The following is a 19,221-nucleotide window of genomic DNA, read 5'->3' as shown; positions in this document are numbered from 1 at the left end:
TTGTCGTCCTGTCCTGTCCTGTCCTGTCCTGCCCTGTCCTGTCCTGCCCTGCCCTGCCCTGCCCTGCCCTGCCCTGCCCTGCCCTGCCCTGCCCTGCCCTGCCCTGCCCTGCCCTGCCCTGCCCTGCCCTGCCCTGCCCTGCCCTGTCTCTGTTCTGTCCCTGTCATGTCCTTTCCTGTCGTGTTCCTGTCCTGATCTTAGTCGGACTGACCTCTACCACACTCTCCCATCCTCCGCTTGTTCCCCGATAGAGGCCCCGAAGTCAGGGTTTTCACGTACCAAACTTAAAACGTTTTTCATAAAATACATATACAGAAATATGTATCAAGTTCGGCGTCTCAGCTATGAAAAAAACTATTTATTTTCAAAATAAATTAATTTAAATATTTTAAACCAAGGTTATGTACAGATATCTTTTCTACCATGTTGGTACAGATATGAAAATCTTTGTACCAATTACTGCTATTTTAGTCTTATGATTGAACCTATATATTAATTTACTTATTGAGTTTAAATAATTATTGAGTTTTTGATTTTCGAAACCTCCCCCTCCCGCCCTCCTGCCCCTCCAACTCTCCCGCCTGCCGGCACTATCCTCGTCCTCCCCTCCCATCCCATCCATCCGACCACCCACCCTGGTCTCCCTCTGGCTTTCCTCGCCCTCCCTCCCTCCCTCCTCCTCCTCTCCCTCCTTCCCACTCTGACTTTCTTCCCTCCCTCCCTCCCTCCCTCCCTTGCTCCTCCCATCCCTGCTTTACTTTGTCCCCTAGATGTTCTACATATAACCCCATCTTTCTCCTATTCTCATTTCACCCACTCATGTGCCTGTCTATCTGAATCGTGTGCTTTCCGCCAAGTTTTTCTGCCATCTATCATTCATGCTCTTTGCCTTGTTTTCCTTTTTGAAGGTTGACCTTCACTCATCACACGTCGACTCATTCCCTGCTCGTTCCCATCTCCGCGCATTCATGCTTCTTTTCTCGGCATCCTGGCTATAGCCTTCTTTCCTCGCATTTATGTCTCTCCTTTCTCTTCCATCCTTGTATCACTGCTATACCACTCTGACTACTCTACTTCTGTCATTTTACGTACATTACAAAAATTTCTTTCTTGCCCGCACTGATCTCTCCCTCGATCACCATCTGTCCATTACACTTTTTCTTCTGCAACTGAAATGTCACTACGCTTGCAAATCTTCCACTTTGTTCATCTTCACTCACACGAAACCTTTGCAGGAGTCATGGAGTTTCACTACACCAACCCCAACGTCATGACGAGCAAGGAGAGCCACCCCGTGAAGCTCAACGTGCAGCCAGCCATGGAGTTCGCCGTCGGTCAAGGGAGGATGGAGACTGCGTCAGGCAACGGCGGGGAGGACAACAGGAGAGGTCAGGCAGATGAACATGTTGATATGTAGCTGAATGCCGTTGCTCAGATGAGAACTTCAACCCAGCAAGGGAGGAGAATGCGAGAATGGGAGTTGTGATGAACGACAAAGAGAACATCAACCCTGTAAGATGTGATGTGCCAACTGTTGTTGTGATCTGACTGGATTTTGCTAGGCTACTGGGATGCCAATCCCAGCTCATCGCAACGTGCTGAGCTCCCTGTCGAGAGAGCCGCTGCGATCGATACAGATCCAGGCTGACTACAACGCTAGCGAGGTCTGATATCCGACGACTTTAGTTGAACCTGTCTGAAATTTTTGCTTCAGGAGAACGTGCAGAAGAAGAAGCAAGACAACGTCGCCAAGAAGCAGTTCCACCTTCCTGCCCGATCCCTCAGATAACTTGCTGGAACCTAATACACTAGCTACACCATCTTAATTATTTGTTATTTGTAAATTTACTGCTCCGACGACTTCAGTTCGTCCTACGTTTACATCTGATATCTCCAACGCTAGAAACTTCATCCAGTCACAAGTTTCTGGCAGTAGCAGGTCAGAGACTTTCAAACAGAATCGCGCCTGTTCCCGTACCCTCTTGAGCCTGGCGATGGCGAGCCCAGGGTTGAGACTCTTGGGACAAGTCTTGGTGCAGTTCATGATGGTGTGGCAACGGTAGAGCTTGTACCTGTGCCGATTGAGAAGTGCAGGAGGCGAGAGAAGTGCGCTGAGAATCGGGACGGAAAGAGGAGGAGCAGGGAAGACATTGGGGAACTCAAAAAGCTGAGCGAATGGGAAGAGAGGAGGGAATGAGGAAGGTCGGAAGGGGAGGGAGAGGGAGGGGAGGGAGAAAGGAAAAGAGACGAGGAGGGTTGTTGCTCACGTATCGTCAAGCATCTCCATGCGCTTCTTGGTGTTCTGATCACGAGAGTCGCAGATCCAACGGTAGGCCTGACAAGATCCATTATGTCCTCAACTGACATGGACATGCTCCTGACCTGCATGAGAACAGCCGGGCCGAGGTACTTCTCGGAGTTCCACCAGTAGGAAGGGCAGGAAGTGCTGCAGCAAGCGCACAGGATGCACTCATACCTGCCAGCGAACGTGACGAGAGGAAGCGGGGGACGGGGATGAAAGAAAGGAAGGTAATAAGGGTGGGGGGGGGGGGAGGGGGGGGGCGGGTGAGTATGGGAAGGGGGGGATAAGGAGGAGCTGCTTTGATGAATAAGAAGGGGAAGGAAGAGGGGGGAAGAGTCGAGCTCACATTCCATCAAGCACATCGCGGTCCTTCTTGCTCATGTAGTTCTCCTGCAAGCGAACGGTGTTGAGACCTTGGGCATCTACCAACGTTCTCCTCGACCTTGAAGTTGCCATTGTCGTCCTTGATCTTTCCTTCCTGCAAATACTTCAGGCTCCACGTGTAACCAAAAGATCGCTCACGTTGCCCTCCTTCTGAAGCCAGGGCTCGATGGTCTTGTACTGCCAACCTCATCAGCGGTCGACCATCCTCCGGGGATCTCGACGCTCTTACTTGAGCGTAGAAGTTGGTCATGTCGGGGACCAGGTCCTTGACGACATACCTGAAGACAACGTCAGCTGCATGCCGCCTGCTGCTCGCCAGGTGAAAGATACATGTGAGGGAGAGGATAGATCTTCGTTTTGGAGGAGGAGGTGTCGATTCGTGCAAGGCAGCTGCGCCCATGGGTTCAAACTCTCCCCCTCATGTCCCTTGTAACTCTTACGCAAGAGTGTTGGATCCATCAATGTTCATCGCACAGGAGCCGCAGATCCCCTATGGCTACCCGTCAGCTCCAAGACTTGGTCATGCTCGCTTCACCTCGCGGCAAGATCTACGGAAGGTCAAGGTAGAGTCCTGCTCGTTCTTGATCTTGAGAAGAGCATCCAGAACCTGTGCGAAACTTAGCGCCATGGCGGCAAGGGCACACTGAGCACCATGGGACCACACTCCGACAGATTGATCGGGTACGTCGCCATGGTGGGGCGGCTGCTCCACCAAGTCAACCAGCAGCAAGACCCTACACAGATCCGACCTGCTCTGATCAGGATCCCAGCGGTAGATCTGGAAGTACTTGATGCGCTTGCCCTGCAAGTGGTCCGTTAACAACATTCCATTCTCGACACATCCCTTCAAGGTGCACAAACAACACTGGCAGGACAGGAGAGGTAGCGAGCAGTTACCTCAACGTTGGCCTCCGGCTGGAGCTTGAGGGAGAGCGAGGCAGAGGAGTGGAAGGAGGAAGCCTGGGCTCCTACAACAGCCTTGGTGACTGATGGAGCCCTGGTAACAAGGCTCTTGCAAAGTCTTTGCATCTGCCAAGCATTGTCATCAACAAATTAAGCGAGAAGGAAACAATAGTATGTCAAGTTATGTCAGGAGATTTTTATCGATGGCTACCAACAACATCACGACAAATAGGTCGGAAGCGCACAAGATTGTTGCAGATATCAGTATTTCAAATTTTCTGTTCGTCCGTGGATTTAACTGTCATCAGTGGGCAGAGAAAACCAAAGACTACTACTACTTGTACTTGTATGTCAGTCATCGACCCTGATGCATGAGAGTTCTTCCGCCAATGAAATTTCCAAGCCTTCTGATGCCTGATTATCATAGTCGAACCAACAATTTTCATCCTTGTTCTGCAAATGAAAACGAACGCACTAGAAATCGAAGTATCTCAAAGAGACTTCCAAAAGATCTAATATTCACGCTTTCACATCTCGTCATGAGCAATCAGTGTATAGTCCTCTCTTCTTCCACATAGCCTCCCCCTTTTCCAGCACGTACTAACTGCTTATCATCGCTCCCTGCATGCTGCATGCTACCTTTCTCCCATCCTCTCGGTCTCTATCTCCCTTGATTGACATCAGTCTCAGGAAAAACTCCATGCTGCTGCTGTTCCTCCTCCTCCCCATCCCCTTCCTCCTCCTACTCTTTGTCCTCTGTCCCTTCATTCCAGCATGTTCCGCGCTGTCGCCTTACGCCTCTAACCACCCTCCTTTCACTACCCCCTCTCTTTCCCCTCCAGTACCCCACCATTCAGGCGCTACTACGTAATATCACGACTACCCTCTTCACAGAGTGATTGTACTACCCCCACCCCTACCTGGAAGACATCACCCTACCGCCAAAGAAATATCTTGCAACCTGATATTGATACAAATTGAAATCCTCAATTCAGATCGAGTAAATGTTTGAAAGGGTCATATCCTCCACCTCCGAGTACCCCCACCCACATCGATCCACATTTCCACCTCTTTACCCACCCACCCCCATTTTCTATCCCGCATCAGTCGTGTCGAACACCGGGCCGGCCGGTCGCTGCCGGTTGGCGGCCGGTCGCTGCCGGCCCTGAGCTGAGCTGACGGCGGAGCGGCGCCTCAGGAGAACGGTCCGGGGAGTCCGGCCCGGCCGGTCGCCGCCGGCCGGGTCCGGGTACGGTCACCGAGTCCGCCGATCCGATCAGCAGCGCCGCCCGCGGCCCGGCGGGCCACCCGCGGCGCGCGGCCGGGCAACACCGCCGGGCCGTGCCCGTTCACTGTCAACTTGGCAACTTCAAGGGGATTTGGCAACCGTGAACCGTTGCCCAACCGTGAACGGTTGAACGGTGACGCACCCGGTGACCCGGCCGCGCCGCCCTGTTGCTGAGCGGCCTGGCATTCACTTTCACAGTTGGCCCTGCACCGGCGTTGAAGTTGCAAGGGCGGCCGCCAAACCGTGAGCGGCTGAGATCAGATCGGTGACGGATGAGAGTCGCCGGTCGGACTCCGCCGGGACCAGTGGGAGCCTCGGCCCAGAGACCGAGTCGGCGGCCCGGGCCACTGACCGTGCCACAGTACGGCGGTGACGCCGGGCCCCCGCCGCGTTGGGTCGCTCCTGAGACCGGCGCCCGGTTCACTGAGTCACATTGACTCTCCGGCGGTGGCACCGCCCGGGGCCGCGGGCCGCCAGCGTGTCGGACCGTACTCGGGCAAGGCCCTGAGGCCCGACGCCGGGCCGCGCGGCCCGGCAGCCGACGGTGTGATCCGGCGGCCCCCGACTCAGCGGCCGGCGGAAAACTGACAAGCCGCCTTTGCGCCACTGCGGCCACTTGCCGCAAGAAGGCAACGGTTTGGCTAATCGAGCTCACTATCCAACGGCAATCTGTTCGAAAAGAAATATTTTCGTGTTTATTTTGCTCCATTTTTACCAGAGCCCCCTTCACAGATGTCAGCATCCCCTCAGCCTGCACATGTACATGTGCTTGCACACGTACCAGAGGGGACGTAGTCATCAGCATAGAACTCGTGCTAACAAGAGCACGCGAGGAAGCAAACAACAGAACTCAACGCAGGACAAAGCGCCTAGAAGACTGGAAGGCAAGGGAGGGCATTTGAGAACATGGTACAATAGTGGTAACGTTTGTTGAGAGATGATGGTCACGGACGAGGAAGAGAAGGTGAGCAGCGAATCCGTCGTGTATGCGGAGATGATGGAAGAGCACAAGAATTTTTGCAATGAAGAAACTGGATTTCATGGTAGTCTGTCAAGAGAAAAACAACTCCGCTGCCTGCAAGCATCCATCCAGCTCATTCTGAACAAAGCGCTGATTATCACAGCGACGGGAGAAACAGTTCAGCTATAGGAATCATCGATCATCCGATGCTTTTTCAAAAACTTGTATATATTTCTTTGTAGTGATCGACAAGATCGTATCAGTCGTTTGCTTTGTTTAAAAGCTGCTCTACACCGTATTGGATAGATTGAATCGTGTACAGTTGCTGTATAAACTTTCATCACAGAGCCTTCTTGCATTTCACACAACTTCCCTCCACAACCACGTGGATCGGAGAACTCAAAGAGTTAGAAGGTAGGGAACACACTTGTGTTTCATCCCGCTGATTGTGGCTCGCGCACTGAATGAACGAGACAACTCCATAGATCACATCATAGACTGAGGTCTCTTGTCGAGGTACTTCTGAACTGGATAGATCCAGGCTTTTATGGTTTTTTCATTTCAACCGTCAAGTAACGGCAGGTACCCATACATTGATCAAGGATCGGACGGGTAATTGCCACTCCGCAGACAGTAGTAAAATGAAGGGGTGAGGCGGGCTGGCATCTGTAGGAGGCATAAGGGGGGCAGTGGGGAAGAGATCAAAAGTTGAACTTGTTTTATCACCCACCCCCACCCCCTTCCAAGGAGATCCCTTGTCATACCACCGGTATTTTTCAGGTCAAAAATACCCCTTGTGAGATCCGACCTGAAATCCTTTGGATGGTTACCTGATTGAAGGCCATGGTGGTTAAAAGACCCCTGAGATGCGTACCCTCCAAACCACCTGTGAGTACCCCACCCTTTCATGGCCTCACCGCCATGGCTCGTTTAAGTTTAAAAACTATTCTGGAATTTTAATGTTTTAGGATTTGTAACAGAATATGAACATATATCATTCCAATGCCTGGTAGTGATTCATGCTTTCTACGGAAGAATCTTGTAAATATATTTTTATTTACTCAAAACCTCTTATGTATTCCGTAACAGTAACACTGTTTAAAACTGTCCTAGATATTAAATGTAGATTTTGATTTTAAAATAAAACAAGGTTTTACTGGTACAACATTCCTCCCACCCGCGTGACCCGCCCGCGCTGTCCGGCTATGGAGGCGGCTGGGATGCCTATCGCCCATCCCTCCCACCATCCCCTTCTCTCGGGCACCTCCTTCAGTCGTCAAGACATCTTTGAGGAACTAGGTTACATGACTGGGCTTGTAGGATGGCTCGATTGAGGGCCCATGTTCTGTGTGAGTGATAATTGGCGGCCATAATGGAGATGAGAGAAAACGTTGATGAAGGTTCTTTGCTGGAAGCACGCTCCATAGAGGGAGGTTCAAAGAGAAAGTTAGATCAAACTTCATGTAGCTGATCAAAGTTGCTTTTGGTTTGTTTGCGGCATGTTTCCTTCAGCATCAACCTTTCCCCTCCTCCAACAGTCTTAAAATGACTGCTTTTGAGCATCTCGTGGTTGTTCTTGACTCAGTGCTCGAGAACCTTTAGAGCCCCAAGTACATGATTCAAAACTTGATGTTTCCATGTGAAAGATCTCACGAATGTGATTCAAAGCTTGATGTTTCCATGTGAAAGATCTTATGAACATGATTCAACACTTGTTGTTTCCTTGTGAAAAATCTTATGGAGACTCCTCAGGCAGATAATTTCGGAACAAGGAAGGGGGATGTCGCCTGTTGAAGTGGACCTGGCTACTGCCCTGGAGAGATGCAGTGGAAGCATGGAGCTCTTGAATCAGGTCGGATGTCCTTCAGCGACGCATGCTATGCCGCATCTTATATACAGTGGTTAGGTTGTCAGCGAGACTTTGACCAAGGCGGAAGCGGAGCAGATGCCGATGATCAGGAAGGCTGTCTCGGTGAGCATGCAGCTTCTTCGTGAGAGGAAGAGATGTCACTTTGAAACAAAGGAGGGAGATTCGCAGACAGCTCATTTTCATGCGCACTCCATCAAAGGTGCCAGCGCAACGATCGGGTTCGACTCGCTGAGCAAGGTACAAGTGCCTCGGGGCTCTAGCCCTGGGGATACTGGGTCTAAGCTTTGTCTGAAAGGCGGCCAAGGCGCTCGATGATCTCGTAAGAACAGGTTGAGTAAAGAAGTCTGTCTGTCTCGCTGTCAGCTTGTCTCACTTGGTTTGTATGCAGGGTCAACTGAGAACGCGCAAGAACTTGTTGACAACATGGAGGAATCTCTCAAGTGGGAGAAACATCGTCTGCATCTTTCCGGCTCTGAGGCAACCTTGTAGGGTCTGTTTGGAGTACTGGCAAGATCATGAGAGCGCAATGAACTCTGCACTGGAGAGATGTTCGGACGATCAAGTATGGAGGATGACTGCACATGTTCTGCAACACGTGACATTGTATTTCAGGAGCTCTTTCTTGAAATCGCGAAAGAGATGGCCAAGGATGTTGTCCCGGAGCAGGTAATATTCCCTGATTGCTCAGACTTCTTGCTTGCTGCTCCTTGCAAAGTCTATGCTAGTGTTCTATGGCTCGGTCATGAGGACCCTTGCGAACCAGTAATCTCTCAACTATGCTTCCGATTGGCGGTCTCGTCTCCTCCATCCTCACTGAGATGACTATGCACACCTTCTCATGATCAACTTCTGCTGGTCTCAAACGACTTTGATGCCGCACCTCTTTCAACTCTCCGTCTCATGTGAGGCTGACAAGGAATTCTTCAGCTGCAAGCTTTGGAAAGCGCGCTGGCAGATAATGACGTGGGTGGAGTGCAAACCAGTGCACAGCAGGTGCGGAAGGGGGAGGCGTGTGGGAAAATCTTCCAGGCTTATTTATCTCTGCAGCTAAAGGATGCTTCTGAGACGATCGGAGCCTCTGTTTTGATGAAGTCAGCTTCTTCCAAGCTGCTGCGCCCGAGCGCTCAGCCTGTTGTGCAGGTTGCTGGGTCGCCTTCTGGAGCTTTGCGACAAGGGCGAGACGGGGTGATACTAGATGCCTTGCTGTGCGTCTTGCAGAGCCCATCCTGACTGCCTGCCTTGTTCCAGTGGGATGGCAGAGATAGTCGAGGAGATGAAAGGCGAAGTCGCCAAGGTATTGCAATTTTGTCACTCTGCCCACCTCCTTTCCTTGAGCGATCAGCCTTCTGTCTCTCCCTGTGGCTCCTTTCTCCCTGTGCTGAGCTGCTGCCCACCTGATTCCTTCTTCCTGTCTGACCTGGTTTCACGCGGGTTCCCCAGGTCTCCGCGTTCTGGGAGTGTGCAGAGCTGTCGGATGATTAGGTTTTCTTCTCGCTCCTCTCAGACATGCTCGGCCCAGCCCTCAGAGAACTATCTGTTTGTCTCTGCCCCCATCTTTCCTCCGACCCTCTCTCAGGCCGCCCGCAAGTGACTGATGAGTCATGACCCTGCCATGACGACGCCCTTGTGACTGATTCACTCGTGCCTCAAGGCTGAGGCACATTGTCACAACAGGAGACATGTTTAAGTATTCTTTCAATGAAATCAACCCGCCCCCGACTCCCGGATCACATTTGACACCAGACAAGTTACCGGCGAGATTAGTAACCTCCGAGGCTCGCCGGCCGGGCCCGCCGTCCGATCACGGCAGTGGGCCGGCGGCCTGGAGTCCGGCCGGTCCGAGTCACTGATCGGACCGTCCGACGGTCGCAGCGCTCGGACTCTCAGAGTCTCTGGAGGCAGCGGGCAGCCCTTACCGCACGGTCACGTAGTACCGTACTGCAACTCAACGGAATACAAGTTTGTTAGACTTGTACTACGGTCCAAAGCCACGCAGATATCACATCCGCGCGAGTCGACCTTAGTTGTAACAAGACAGTTTTTGCATAAGACCAAGTTTAATGCACACAAAACTTGAAACCAGAATTGAGGAGCACATGAGAGATAGACTGTATCGGGGCTTAGTGATTTGACTGGCACGGCCCTGGCATACGCCCGCCGCTCCCGGCCATCACACTGACTTCAACGGCACGGCGGCGGGTGCCAGGCACTCCCGGACTCAGCGGGCGCGGCCCGGCGGCGGCCCGGCCGCGGCGCCTCAGCCCGGCCGCTCCGAGCTCGGGTGACGGTGACTCACTGCGAGTCAGGGCGGCGGGCCGGGCCCGCCGCCGCCCCCCGGGGCCCGGCCGGGCCCCGCCGGGCCGCCGCGAGGCGCCCGGCCGGGCCGGGGCGCCCAGTCACCGCCGGAGTCCGACTCCCGGCTCGGCCGCGGCGGACTCATTCAATGTGCATCGAGTCACGAGGAGTCCGGTCGGCGCACCCTGTCACGGCGGACCGTAGCGGCCCCGCCTCAGTGAGGCCGCCGGCGAGTCTGCCACACAGGCTGCTCCAGCCCCAGGCCATGTCCGCCGATCACCGGGCCGTTGAACGGTTCAAGGTCACCGGTTCAACGGTTGGTGGGCTGACGGGAGTCATCAGCCCGGCTTGAGTCGGACGCCGGGCCCGTTGGGCCGCGCGTAGCCTAGTAAGGCTTACCGTAGTCACAGCTCGGCGGAACAGCACACGGTTCGGAAATTGGACAAACGACGCGGTGTCTTGTCACTGTGTTGCCGCATGCCACTTGTAAGGCCCGGTCAATGTGATTGTCACGGTCAGGCTGCACTGCACTCAGTGCCTGCCGTTACCGTTTTGTCCGCCCGTCCGCCGGGCCCCGGCCCCGGGTCACTCACACTGTCACTAGTCACACAGTGAGAAGCGACCCGGCGGTCACTGGGCCCCGCCCCGGACCAGGTTACTTGGGCCGGGATCGGATCGGAGTCGGACATTCACTGAACGAGTCGGACCGCCGGCGCGGGTCACTGACGCTGCAAGTTCACGGTTTGTCTTGGCGCGGCCAGCCGGGGGGGATGCGGGCAAATGATGATGTTCCTCCCGAGAGGCATAGGGACACGTGGTCACAAATCGATTTAATTTTCGGTCGGGGTTTCCAGTCTTCACAATTACAGGGAAGGAATCAAACTTACTCGACTGTTTGGTTAAAATATTTCATATAATTGAATCTAAGTTTGAAATATTCAAACCTTGTACACCCCTGCTCAAAAGGGGCACACCACAGGACAGTTGACCCAATCATCCAAGTCGCATTGCCCTACCCTCCAGGTATATAATTTATATAGTAGAGACTATATATAAATTCATGTATCCCCTTACCCTCAGAGACCTTTTAACTTCATTTAGGGTCAACGACCATATTCCCTGGCCAGCCGAAGAAGTCTCTCTCTACACCCCTGCTACCACCCCTACCTTGTTAAAACATAGTACCCTACCACACAGAATGCCTCCTTCCCTTTTGGGTGGGCCCTGGAACCGAATATCATTGATCCTGCAAGCATGGCAGTATTATATCAGTACCTGACTTAGATCATTGTGATCTTACGATCCAATCTTATCTCTCTCGGATTGGCCACCCCTTTGAAAAGCAAATGGTACCCTACCCCACAGTACATACTCACCCTTCTTTTTCTTCCACCCCCTGTTTCCCTTAGCGGATTCCGCTTGCGCCCCAGTGTGCCCAATACGACCCCTCCACCCCTACCGTTGACTACCCCCAAGTTTGAGGTCAAAGCACCGGTGTAATTATCGACCCCGACCCCCACTGGGAAAATTGGTGTACACCCTACCCATCGAATGTACTGATGACCTATTCACCGGAGTTTGAGCAAGTGAAGCAAGTTTACATGGCTAGTTTTCAATAATCTTTATATATAGTTCAACTTATCACGCTTAAAGTTTTCCAAAATGTTAAACAGAATTTTTCAAATAAATGAATTGACCCTCTACAGAGAAAACTATTTACTACTACCCCATAGGTTTGAATTATCACCCCACCATCGATTTGGGAGTACCGTACCCACCGTCTCTTATCAACAACCCCCCCCCTCCCAACACATCCCACAGCCGACATGCGCGCTCCGGCGACGGTGTTCCTCGCCATGCTGGCAACGGCTACGGCCAACATGCAGGTTCGATGTGATAGCTTGCAACGTTCTCGGCATTGTTTTGTGAAGACTTCAATTCTTTCATGTCTCCTTGATCTGTACATACTGTTCTCATGATTTTGTTCTCTGTTCGGCACGCATAAGCAAGACAAGGTGCTCGTAATACGATGAGCTGCACCCACGATCCTTGCGCTTTCATGTAGTGCTGAAGCCGATTTCAAAACATGTGTGACATGAAACGACCGTAATTGTTACCTTGGTGTTTTTGTGTGTTGTCCGATCCTGTCAATTTGCTCTGCTTTCTAAGCAAAGATGGGTATTCTTTGAGAAGAAGAGAAACAGAGCAAAAGTTGTCTTGCATCTGAGTTCTGTGAATGACTCTGAGATGCTGCATCTTGCCAGATCCATTTTAAGGATGACAATACTGAATTTTCTTTTTTGCCAGCCCTTCTCTCCATTGCGAACTTCCTTCGCTCCCTCTCGGCTTGCGCCGCTCGCTAAGTCTCAGGTTAAGCCCCAACATAGCTGTATCCTCCTGCAGTCTGATGCATTTCCAGTTTTCGGCAATGAGACTCCGAGGGGGCGCTCCTGGCATCCAGTCCATCGTCGCCAGAGAGGTACTCAATCTCGATACGCTTTACCCCTGATGGTTCAGCATTGTGACCTTGCTTCTAGATCCTTGATTCTCGTGGCAACCCAACTGTCGAGGTTGATCTTACCACCGATGTTGGGACTTTCCGTGCCGCCGTGCCATCTGGTTGCAACGTGTAGACCCGGTTGGGCGCCTGAGGATGATGGTATGAGTTCAGGTGCTTCCACTGGCATCTACGAGGCCTGCGAGCTCCGTGATGGCGACAAGTCGAGATACCTTGGAAAGGTCGGGATCTAGAAGTTTGCTCCATGATAGGTTGAAGGAGTTGTGGTAGGGTGTGAGCAAGGCTGTGAAGAATGTGGAGGAGAAGATCGCTCCTGCTATCAAGGTGCTCCTCATTGCAATGATTGGAAGTGCGCAAACCAACAGTGTGTGCTAGGGAATGGATCCGACCGACCAGGATGCCATCGACAAGAAGATGATCGAGGTTGATGGAACCCCCAACAAGACCAACTTGGGTTGATTGCAAATTTGTTCTCTGTTGGTTTTTTTAACTGTACAACAGGTGCCAACGCCATCCTTGCTGTGTCCCTCGCCGTGGCCAAGGCTGGTGCGGCCCAGAAGGGAATCCCTCTCTACCAGCACTTTGCGGTTGGTTTGAACAAGTGCGTCTTTAAGAATTCTGATGGTTGTGCAGGACATGGCTGGTGTGAAGAAGTTCGTGCTCCCTGTCCCATGGATGAACGTCATCAACGGTGGATCTCACGCTGGCAACCGCCTTGCCATGCAGGAGTTCATGATCGGAGCGACTGGTGAAGCTCTATTTTTGAGCTTACGAATGTTCTTGGTTTTAACCTTGATCCCTCAACCAGGAGCTACTTCGTTCAAGGAGGCCGTGCGCATGAGCTGCGAGGTCTATCACGCGTTGAAGGTGCTGCAATCCATTGAGTCACCTTAGACTAGCTGATGCGATTTTTGTAAAAGGCCGTGATCAAGAAGAAGTACGGCATGGATGCCTGCAACGTTGGTGATGAGGGAGGCTTTGCTCCCAATATTCGGGTAAAGTAAAGGGTCCATCAAACCGGTGAGGAAGGCTCATCGAATGTTGCAGGACAACAAGGAAGGACTTTCTCTCCTCACCGAGGCCATTGCCAACGCGGTTGACTATTGCTCTCTGCTCAGCTCAACCGTGTGAGTTTGATTTTCTGCAGGGATACACTGGAAAGATCAAGATCGGAATGGACGTTGCTGCCTCTGAGTTTTATCAGGTCATCTGCTCGTATGGTGCTCGCACTTGTCTGATATCAATGGTAGGATGGAAAGTACAACTTGGACTTCAAGAATGACAACGCTGATCCTTCCATGGTCGTGAGTGGTGATGAGCTCATCGAAGTAAGTCCCTTTCCGTTTCATAATTGACTTCTCTGGGCTAACGTTTGCCAGGTCTACAAGAGCTTCACGCAGGACTTCCCTGTGGTCACTATTGAGGATCCCTTCGACCAGGACGATTGGGAGCACTACAACAAGTTCAACAGTCAAATGCCCCACACCCAGGTGACGTTGCTCTGGCTGAAGTCGTCCATTGGCTGAAACAGCGATCAGATTGTTGGCGATGACCTTCTTGTGACCAACCCCAACCGCATCAGCATGGCCATCGAGAAGAAGGCCTGCTCCGGCCTCCTCCTCAAGGTCAATCAGATCGGAACTGTGTCCGAGTCCATCAAGGCTTGCAAGATGAGCCAGGAGCAGGGATGGGGCGTCATGGTGTCCCACAGGTGCAGGGAAGGGAGTTCTGCTTGTTCGAACTCACGCACTCTTGCCAGGTCTGGTGAGACTGAGGACACAACCATCGCTGATCTCGTCGTTGGTCTCGCCACTGGACAGATCAAGACTGGAGCTCCCTGCCGTGCTGAGAGGACTGCCAAGTACAACCAGCTCATGCGCATCGAGGAGGAGCTCGGCTCCCAGTGCACATATGCTGGAGAGAAGTTCCGCTCCCCCCTCAAGTAATTCGTGCCTGACTTCTTCAGCATCTTTACTCTTTGATGATTATTCGGGGTTATGTGCACAAGATACGAAGTTAAACTTGCTTGTGGCTCAGCAGTCCAACGGAAGCTTCTATCCAACAAAAGTGTCAACACTCAAAATCTCATAGATCATCGCTGCTCTTCACCTTGCCAGGAGTGTCCCTGTACATCTCGGCACATCATGGGAATTCCTGACGGCGCCGAGCGGGCTTTGCTTGCTTTATCCGACTCCCTCGGGGAGTCAGGGCACTTGCGTTGCTGTTGCGAACGAGCCAGAAACATGGCGTTGGAGTTGGCATGTGCCCCGTAGGAGTGGAGGATGGATATCCACTGATTTCTGACCTCTTCGTTCTCAGCGAAGATGTAGATAACCTCTTCGTCGATTATGTGTATCCGACTTTCCTCGATCTCCTTGGTCCCCAAGGCGAAGCAATCTGTGTGCTCGAAAAAGGCTGAAATGACCGTCTCTCGCAGCAAGAACTTCCCCATCTCCTTCTTGAAGTCTCTTCCGCCAAAGATTGACAGCAAACCCCTCCCGTCGATAGTCAGCATGACCAGCATGCCGCTCTTCGACCCGAAGCATTCTCTCAGCTCGAAGTATCCCTTGAAGTCCTGAGACGGCTTGGCTGCTTCTAGATTGAGCCTTGGCAGCGCATCCGAGGACTTGGGACTGATCTCTGCTGCCCCAATGTCACGATTTGTGTTGCGATCAGCAGGAGGGGAAGTAGGAATCTTGTACTGTCGAGGAGACGTCCCGGGGGATGAGTACGATAAAAGAGAGTTCTGTATCCAGCTCCTCATCTGATTGATATCAGCGTCCTGCTTTCCCATCCAACTATTCAAGATGTTGAGATCAGTCCGGCCTCCATGCCTCAAGCTCTCGTCAACGGCAAAGTTCTTGTCATGGCTGAGGTCCCCGGCACGAGATTGATCGAATATCTTTAGATCCTTCTTATCATTGGCCGTGTCATCCTGCAACTTGGACAGATCACCAAGACTGCAGGATCGAATCATCTGGACTGCAGTGAATCTGCTGCAACAAGGGATCAGTAAGGAGCAATCGATGTCGACTGATGCCTTTCAAAAGCAAGTAATCATCCTACTCATCCCTTCACAACCATCGCACCGCTATGTCATTAATCACATCTATCAAAGATCTAACACATGATCTCTATCTGCTTGAAAAGTTCAATGGAGGAAATGACAGGCTATTTTCAAACAACTCTGTCCCCGTTCTTCACGTCTTCTCTGTTCGATAGCACTCCAAGTGTCACTGAGGTACAACTGTCATTTACATCAGGCATTTGAATCGCTTCTGTGATTTTCCTTGTTTTCGAGATAGCTTGCACCGTTATTGAGTCACCTCAAAACGCATATTGCTCGTGCGCAAGCGAACAAACCACTCTTTCAGCCTGCCCTCCTTTCGTCCTGGAGTGTTCTTTCCGTGGTTCGGTTACACTATACCATCGATGGTCTCCTACCTCCTACCTCCTACCTCCTACCTCCTACCTCCTACCTCCTCCTCCTCCTTTACATCGATGGTTACGTCATCTCCCTCATCTTCTTCCTCTTTCGTCTGCCTCCACCATCGCTTCCTCCCGTTGCCTGTGCAAACCAACATTTCTTCTTCCCTCGCTGCCTTGTATCCTGGGATGGTACCCTACCCTGCTAAAACTTGCTACAAGATTCGACTTTTTAAGACATACTACCCCACCTTATCATTCTGCGTTTGTATTTTGCTACTACCCCCGCAAAAGGATTATTCTGATATGTTGAACTACCCTACTACCCCCATGATACTACCTACCCCAACCATAAGACTGCCCGCACCTAAAAACTCAAAAATTGGCTGTCCCACCACCCTTGTGTATGGGAACCACCGACCGACACATATACTACCCCACCCCTACCCTGATATCCAAGGTAAAACATAGGGGTCAGGGTAAGACAATCATGATGCCCCAAAAAAAGTCACTGACCTGCAAATAGTAGGTAGGTAGGGTTCTGTGCGGAAAATAAGTTACCGGTACTTTATAGTGTATTTGTACGGGTACTTCAACACAGATGCAGTCCTAAAGGGGTGAGGTCATCCTATTCTGACTGGATCCGGGTTTGAACTCGAAAACATGTCATTTCAAAATTCTTAAAACTGTTGTAGTGGTTGCTCCGATGTCACAGGCCTCCTTTTAAGAGGGACGGTGATTACCACCCCCTTATTTCCCTGTTAAAGGAAATCAAGGATGGGGTGGGTCACCCCGGCCCCTTTCCTCCGGTGACGGTGGTAGTAAAGTGACCACCTGCATCTCGAGGTCCCAGGGGGCTCTCCGAAACGTCCGGACATGCGCGCCGAATGAAGAGGAGGAGGAGGAGGAGGAGGAGGAGGAGGAGGAGGAGGAGTGCAGAAGGTAAGCTGGGAGGTGAAGAAAGTTTGAACAGATCCGAGCAGACGTACATGAGCTGAGGAGACTGACTGACTGAACTCCTCGCGCTCTCAGTCTCTCGTCTCTCGTCTCTCGTCTGCGCTCCCTCTAACCACATCCCCGTGTAGGATGGCCACTGCCCGCCGATCGTGACGAGAAATCTGCTCGTCGGGGATGGTGATGGGTTCGCCGCTGACTACATGCCATCTACATTGGAAAACAGATCGAGCATAAGGGGTGGACGAATCTTGCTCAAAGAAGCGTCTCATACGAAGGGGATTAAATCTAGCGCGGCACAGGACCATTGGCAGCAGGACAAGGAACGGAGTTGAACTTGAGCGTTTATCAAGGGTTACATCATTCACATGTGGTAATAAAACAAGGCCAAGTCAGCACATTTACAACTCCTGCAACGAACAAGAACACGATGGGTGGCGCGGGGAGTCGTGGAGGGCAGGGTGAGATATCTGCGTTACTTCCCGTCCATGTCCCGCAGGATGTCTTTGGCCGCCTGCGTGGAGATGTAGCGAAAATCCGAGACGCTGCCGAGTTTCTTCCAGATCTCTGTTTCTATCGGCACGTAGCAGTGATCTGGTATGCGATCAGAGCACGAAGGGGTCGAGGGGAGAGGGAGGAGGGAGGAGGGGAAGCAGGGAGTTGAACGAGTAGGGAGGCAAAAGGAGGTCAAGAGAGAATGGAGACAGAGGAGAGGGATGAAACGATGGTTGGACAAGGCAGGAGAGAGGGAGGGGAAGGGAGGGGAAGAGAGGAGCAGGGAGAGGGAGAGGGAGTAAGTGGAGGGCTAAAAGGGAGCCAGTGGGATAAGGGAAAGGAAAAGAAGCTGATGAAGAGCAGGGACAGGCATCGCAAGATTGAGAGCGAGAGGAGAGGAGGGAACAACGAGGAGGAATGGGAGGGAGGGAGGAGGGGGCGAGGGAGAGGAAAGTGCCATGTCTCTACCTATGCAGGAGAGGCTCACCCCGAGCAGGGCAGCAGCTCTCCTGTGAAGGTAGTTGTCCTCGTCCTCTTGCAGTTGGGTGCTGAGCCTGAGCCCCCTGACACGCTCAAGGTGGGTCGGGAACGGCTCGACGGGAAGGCGGCGAGGACGAGGAGAAGTCGGAAGAGAGTGTTTCTTGAAGGAGTCTCGTGCTTCTTGGAAGACCTTCACGTACTGCAGGTGCAGTGAGCCCAAGGAGGAAAAGGAAGAAAAGGGGTTGGGGGGAGGAGAAGTGGAGTGGGGGGAGGGAGGATACTGGGAGGAGAAACGAGAGAGAAGGAGAGAAGAGGTTGAGGTAAGAGAGATATTGAACATGAAGCTGACATGACGATGGCAAAGAAAGAGTTTCACCTGATCCAACCATAGCTTCTCTTTGGCAGGAATTTTGATACCAGAAAAGATTTGAGACCTTACAAACTCTGTGGAATTGCAAAATCATTGAAGGCTAGGCAAACCAACAAACCCTCATTCCACGACATTATCGTTGTGGTCATCATTCTCTCCATCGCAACCATCATCATCATCATCATCATCATCATCATCATCTCCATCATCATCGTCATCATCACCACCACCATCACCACAACAATCATCACCCGCATGTTTTTCTCTGCTTCTCTGCACCCCAACATCGTCCGGGTAAGATGCCATGATCTGTCTCACATCCTTCAAAGACCATCTGCAAGCTCGTCAGGTCCAAGACAATGAAACAAGAGCCTCACATGGGCTGTTCGCCTCCTTCTCCAGGAACCTGCCGACTTTCCGCTCTCAGCTTCTTCTGCATGTTTTGCCTCCTCCACCATGGGATCTCGTCGCTCCCAAGGATCAGCGACTCGTCGTGGTACTTGGGTTTCGTCCAGGTGTAACTTTCGCAGTATCTGGGCAAGGATGTCAGCGGAGGAGGAGAAAAAGGACGATGAGCAGCAGCAGGAGCAGCAGTGGCAGAAGAGGGGGAGGGGGAGGGGGCGGGGGAGGGGAAGGAGAAGAAGGAGAATGGAGGAGGAGAAGACGAAGAAGAAAGAAGGAAGAAGCAGAAGAAGGAGCAGAAGCAGAAGGGAGCAGAAAGCAGGCTCAGGGACTCACTTGAGCATTTTCTTTGCCATGAGACAATAGCTGGAAAACCATGTCAGTGAAGGCCATAATGCCTGCACTCCGACAAATGCAAACAAACATAATCGTCATCATCGTAAAACCATCAACAAACATCGTTGTCGTTCTCGTTGGTGTCGTCATCATCAACATCAGCACCATTACAAACGTTTCCGTCAAAATAATCTCACGCGATAGCATGGACGTGAGGGTGCGCATATTCAGTGCAGT

The 19,221-nt window shown here is 52.0% G+C and overlaps 6 protein-coding genes across 6 annotated transcripts; 3 read left to right on the top strand and 3 right to left on the bottom strand.

Annotated features, from left to right (window-relative positions):
• Positions 1-1,174: 1,174 nt before the first annotated feature.
• Positions 1,175-1,789, top strand: GUITHDRAFT_121877 (hypothetical protein; the record flags this gene model as incomplete). Its single annotated transcript, XM_005818869.1, has 4 exons — positions 1,175-1,388; positions 1,436-1,512; positions 1,563-1,664; positions 1,715-1,789. 4 exons carry the CDS (start codon positions 1,175-1,177, stop codon positions 1,787-1,789), a joined length of 468 nt encoding a protein of 155 aa, XP_005818926.1.
• Positions 1,790-1,908: 119 nt separating this feature from the next.
• On the bottom strand, positions 1,909-3,512 carry GUITHDRAFT_159012 (hypothetical protein; the record flags this gene model as incomplete). The annotated part of the gene is made up of 12 exons (XM_005818868.1): positions 1,909-1,926; positions 1,979-2,072; positions 2,268-2,335; positions 2,383-2,476; positions 2,649-2,692; positions 2,825-2,863; positions 2,916-2,964; positions 3,017-3,076; positions 3,127-3,176; positions 3,222-3,293; positions 3,338-3,389; positions 3,436-3,512. 12 exons carry the CDS (start codon positions 3,510-3,512, stop codon positions 1,909-1,911), a joined length of 717 nt encoding a protein of 238 aa, XP_005818925.1.
• A 4,076-nt stretch (positions 3,513-7,588) lies between these two features.
• On the top strand, positions 7,589-9,425 carry GUITHDRAFT_166796 (hypothetical protein). The gene is made up of 11 exons (XM_005818867.1): positions 7,589-7,690; positions 7,745-7,810; positions 7,862-7,945; positions 8,004-8,037; positions 8,097-8,148; positions 8,198-8,270; positions 8,321-8,374; positions 8,636-8,701; positions 8,756-8,893; positions 8,957-9,002; positions 9,149-9,425. Exons 1-11 carry the CDS (start codon positions 7,619-7,621, stop codon positions 9,184-9,186), a joined length of 723 nt encoding a protein of 240 aa, XP_005818924.1. The 5' UTR covers positions 7,589-7,618; the 3' UTR covers positions 9,187-9,425.
• A 3,239-nt stretch (positions 9,426-12,664) lies between these two features.
• GUITHDRAFT_82684 (hypothetical protein) lies at positions 12,665-14,467 on the top strand (the record flags this gene model as incomplete). The annotated part of the gene is made up of 13 exons (XM_005818866.1): positions 12,665-12,742; positions 12,792-12,845; positions 12,897-12,975; positions 13,023-13,108; positions 13,155-13,269; positions 13,330-13,388; positions 13,442-13,516; positions 13,569-13,616; positions 13,669-13,725; positions 13,772-13,849; positions 13,901-14,011; positions 14,060-14,232; positions 14,281-14,467. 13 exons carry the CDS (start codon positions 12,665-12,667, stop codon positions 14,465-14,467), a joined length of 1,200 nt encoding a protein of 399 aa, XP_005818923.1.
• A 2,361-nt stretch (positions 14,468-16,828) lies between these two features.
• On the bottom strand, positions 16,829-17,300 carry GUITHDRAFT_156447 (hypothetical protein). The gene has a single exon (XM_005818865.1). It carries the CDS (start codon positions 17,207-17,209, stop codon positions 16,976-16,978), a length of 234 nt encoding a protein of 77 aa, XP_005818922.1. The 5' UTR covers positions 17,210-17,300; the 3' UTR covers positions 16,829-16,975.
• A 76-nt stretch (positions 17,301-17,376) lies between these two features.
• Positions 17,377-18,992, bottom strand: GUITHDRAFT_121872 (hypothetical protein; the record flags this gene model as incomplete). Its single annotated transcript, XM_005818864.1, has 6 exons — positions 17,377-17,495; positions 17,865-18,075; positions 18,253-18,320; positions 18,498-18,580; positions 18,624-18,779; positions 18,985-18,992. 6 exons carry the CDS (start codon positions 18,990-18,992, stop codon positions 17,377-17,379), a joined length of 645 nt encoding a protein of 214 aa, XP_005818921.1.
• Between the last annotated feature and the right edge of the window lie 229 nt (positions 18,993-19,221).

The sequence above is a fragment of the Guillardia theta genome, assembly GCF_000315625.1.
Source record: "Guillardia theta CCMP2712 unplaced genomic scaffold GUITHscaffold_261, whole genome shotgun sequence".
NCBI classification, from domain to species: Eukaryota; class Cryptophyceae; order Pyrenomonadales; family Geminigeraceae; genus Guillardia; species Guillardia theta.
This window is presented reverse-complemented; position numbering and strand designations above follow the sequence as displayed.

What these genes read in the sequence shown, in the direction of transcription:
- GUITHDRAFT_166796 (XM_005818867.1), top strand. Translation starts at nt 7,619, where the DNA reads ATGTCGCCTGTTGAAGTGGACCTGGCTACTGCCCTGGAGAGATGCAGT. An exon ending in AGAGATGTTCGGACGATCAA is followed by an intron (nt 8,271 to 8,320) that starts GTATGGAGGATG and finishes ATTGTATTTCAG; the next exon opens with GAGCTCTTTCTTGAAATCGC. An exon ending in TGCAAACCAGTGCACAGCAG is followed by an intron (nt 8,702 to 8,755) that starts GTGCGGAAGGGG and finishes TTATCTCTGCAG; the next exon opens with CTAAAGGATGCTTCTGAGAC.
- GUITHDRAFT_156447 (XM_005818865.1), bottom strand. Translation starts at nt 17,209, where the DNA reads ATGGTCCTGTGCCGCGCTAGATTTAATCCCCTTCGTATGAGACGCTTC.